Genomic DNA, 1,618 nt, shown 5'->3' on the forward strand with positions numbered 1-1,618 from the left:
AACATCAAAACTGAAACCAAACGTGAGAGAAACAACCAAAACTTCAGATCATCTGATGAACAACAGGAGCTAAAGCTTCACCTCATTTAACACATAAATCTCAGTTCTGCTGCTCAACATCTGCAGCTGGAGACACAAAGTGATGAAGACTCCTTGGTCTCTGTCATCCTAATGTGTTGTTCTCTATAGAGCTGCTAGGATCTTCATCATGCTCAGTAAAGTTCACTGCAGTCTCAAGTTCAAATGCAGCTCAATGTAACATTGTCTGTTTTCCTCATGTGTTTAAAAGCTGTTCAGTGAAACTGAAAGAGATTCTCAGTAAATAAAACTTTAAAACAAATATATTGATGTCAACAGAGCAGATTTTCCTCTGAACTATTAAGGAGATTTAAACAATGTGAAAATATGAAGAACATTAATTATATCAGTTTATGAAACATAACTGGATTATTTTTAAAATTTCCAGTCAAAGGTTATTTTTTCTTTTAATGTGAAATAAACTGACTGTACCTGAGCTGTGAGATAAAAGGCAGACACTGCAGGAAACTCCTCACTTCACTCTCTCCATGTGAGCAGTCTGTCAGCTCCACTGGTTTCTTCTCTGGTTGGAGTTTCATCACTTCCAGGAGGATGGAGGTCTTTCTCTCTGAGAGCTTTATGATCCAGAGCAAAGGAGCTGACTGTAAAACTGACTGTAATGATGGAAGGAGACTCAGACCTGATTGAGTCTCTCTGTCCTTCATCTGGGAGTACAGATCCAGCAGTAAGTCACTCTGATGTTTATCAACATAACCTGAAAGAAATAATTCATCTCTACAGACTGATGCCAACATCTCCACCATCTTCTCTCCTGTCTGCTGTTCTCTCTCTGCTGCTGCACAGAACAGATTCACTAAGAACCTGGTTTGTTCATGAAGATCTGAGCTCTGAGGTTCAAACCTGGAACAACAAGAAGGAAACATTTAGTGATGATTTGATCTGAGCTGCATAAATACAGCCACACACTACTGATGGACTCCATCTTGTCTGTCCTCTATGTGATAAAATTACATGTTAAACATGTTTGATCAGAGCAGCTGCTACTGACTCTAAACACAAACTCTGATCCTGTGTTTGGACCTCTGAGTTATCATCATCACTGGGATTTTAGGATTTGAGTTTCTAGACTAAAACATCAAAACTGAAACCAAACATGAGAGAAACGACCAAATCTTCAGTTCATCTGATGAACAACAGGAGCTAAAGCTTCAACTTGATCCTCATTCAACACATAAATCTCAGTTCTGCTGTTCAACATCTGCAGCTAGAGACTGTCGAGAAAAGTCGAGATCATCCCACTTCCCCATGCTGGAGATTTTAGTTTTATAGTGACAATAAATAAAGTTATCTTTCAAATTAATTACACAGGTGACATCAAGACCCAACAGTAGAGTCAGACTGTAATAAAATTAATCTGGTTGCGTCTGTTGTTACTGTGTCCTGCATACTTTGCTTTAATTCTTCTTTTTTCTATCTGATCATAAAAAAATCATACAGGTGCTGGTCATAAAATTAGAATATTGTGATAAAGTTCATTATTTTCCATAATGTCATGATAAAAATTAAATTGTCATATATT

At 37.4% G+C, this 1,618-nt stretch overlaps 1 protein-coding gene across 1 annotated transcript in view; it reads right to left on the reverse strand.

Moving 5' to 3' along the window:
• The window catches only part of LOC103129713 (uncharacterized), a 56,999-nt gene that overhangs the window by 24,814 nt on the left and 30,567 nt on the right, over positions 1-1,618 (reverse strand). The window contains exon 3 of the mRNA XM_016665336.1: positions 901-939. Within this exon, the coding sequence (XP_016520822.1) occupies positions 901-939 (39 nt within the window). The remainder of the gene's footprint in view (positions 1-900; positions 940-1,618) is intronic.

This window comes from Poecilia formosa, unplaced genomic scaffold (assembly GCF_000485575.1).
Source record: "Poecilia formosa unplaced genomic scaffold, Poecilia_formosa-5.1.2 Scaffold571, whole genome shotgun sequence".
Classification (NCBI taxonomy): domain Eukaryota; kingdom Metazoa; phylum Chordata; class Actinopteri; order Cyprinodontiformes; family Poeciliidae; genus Poecilia; species Poecilia formosa.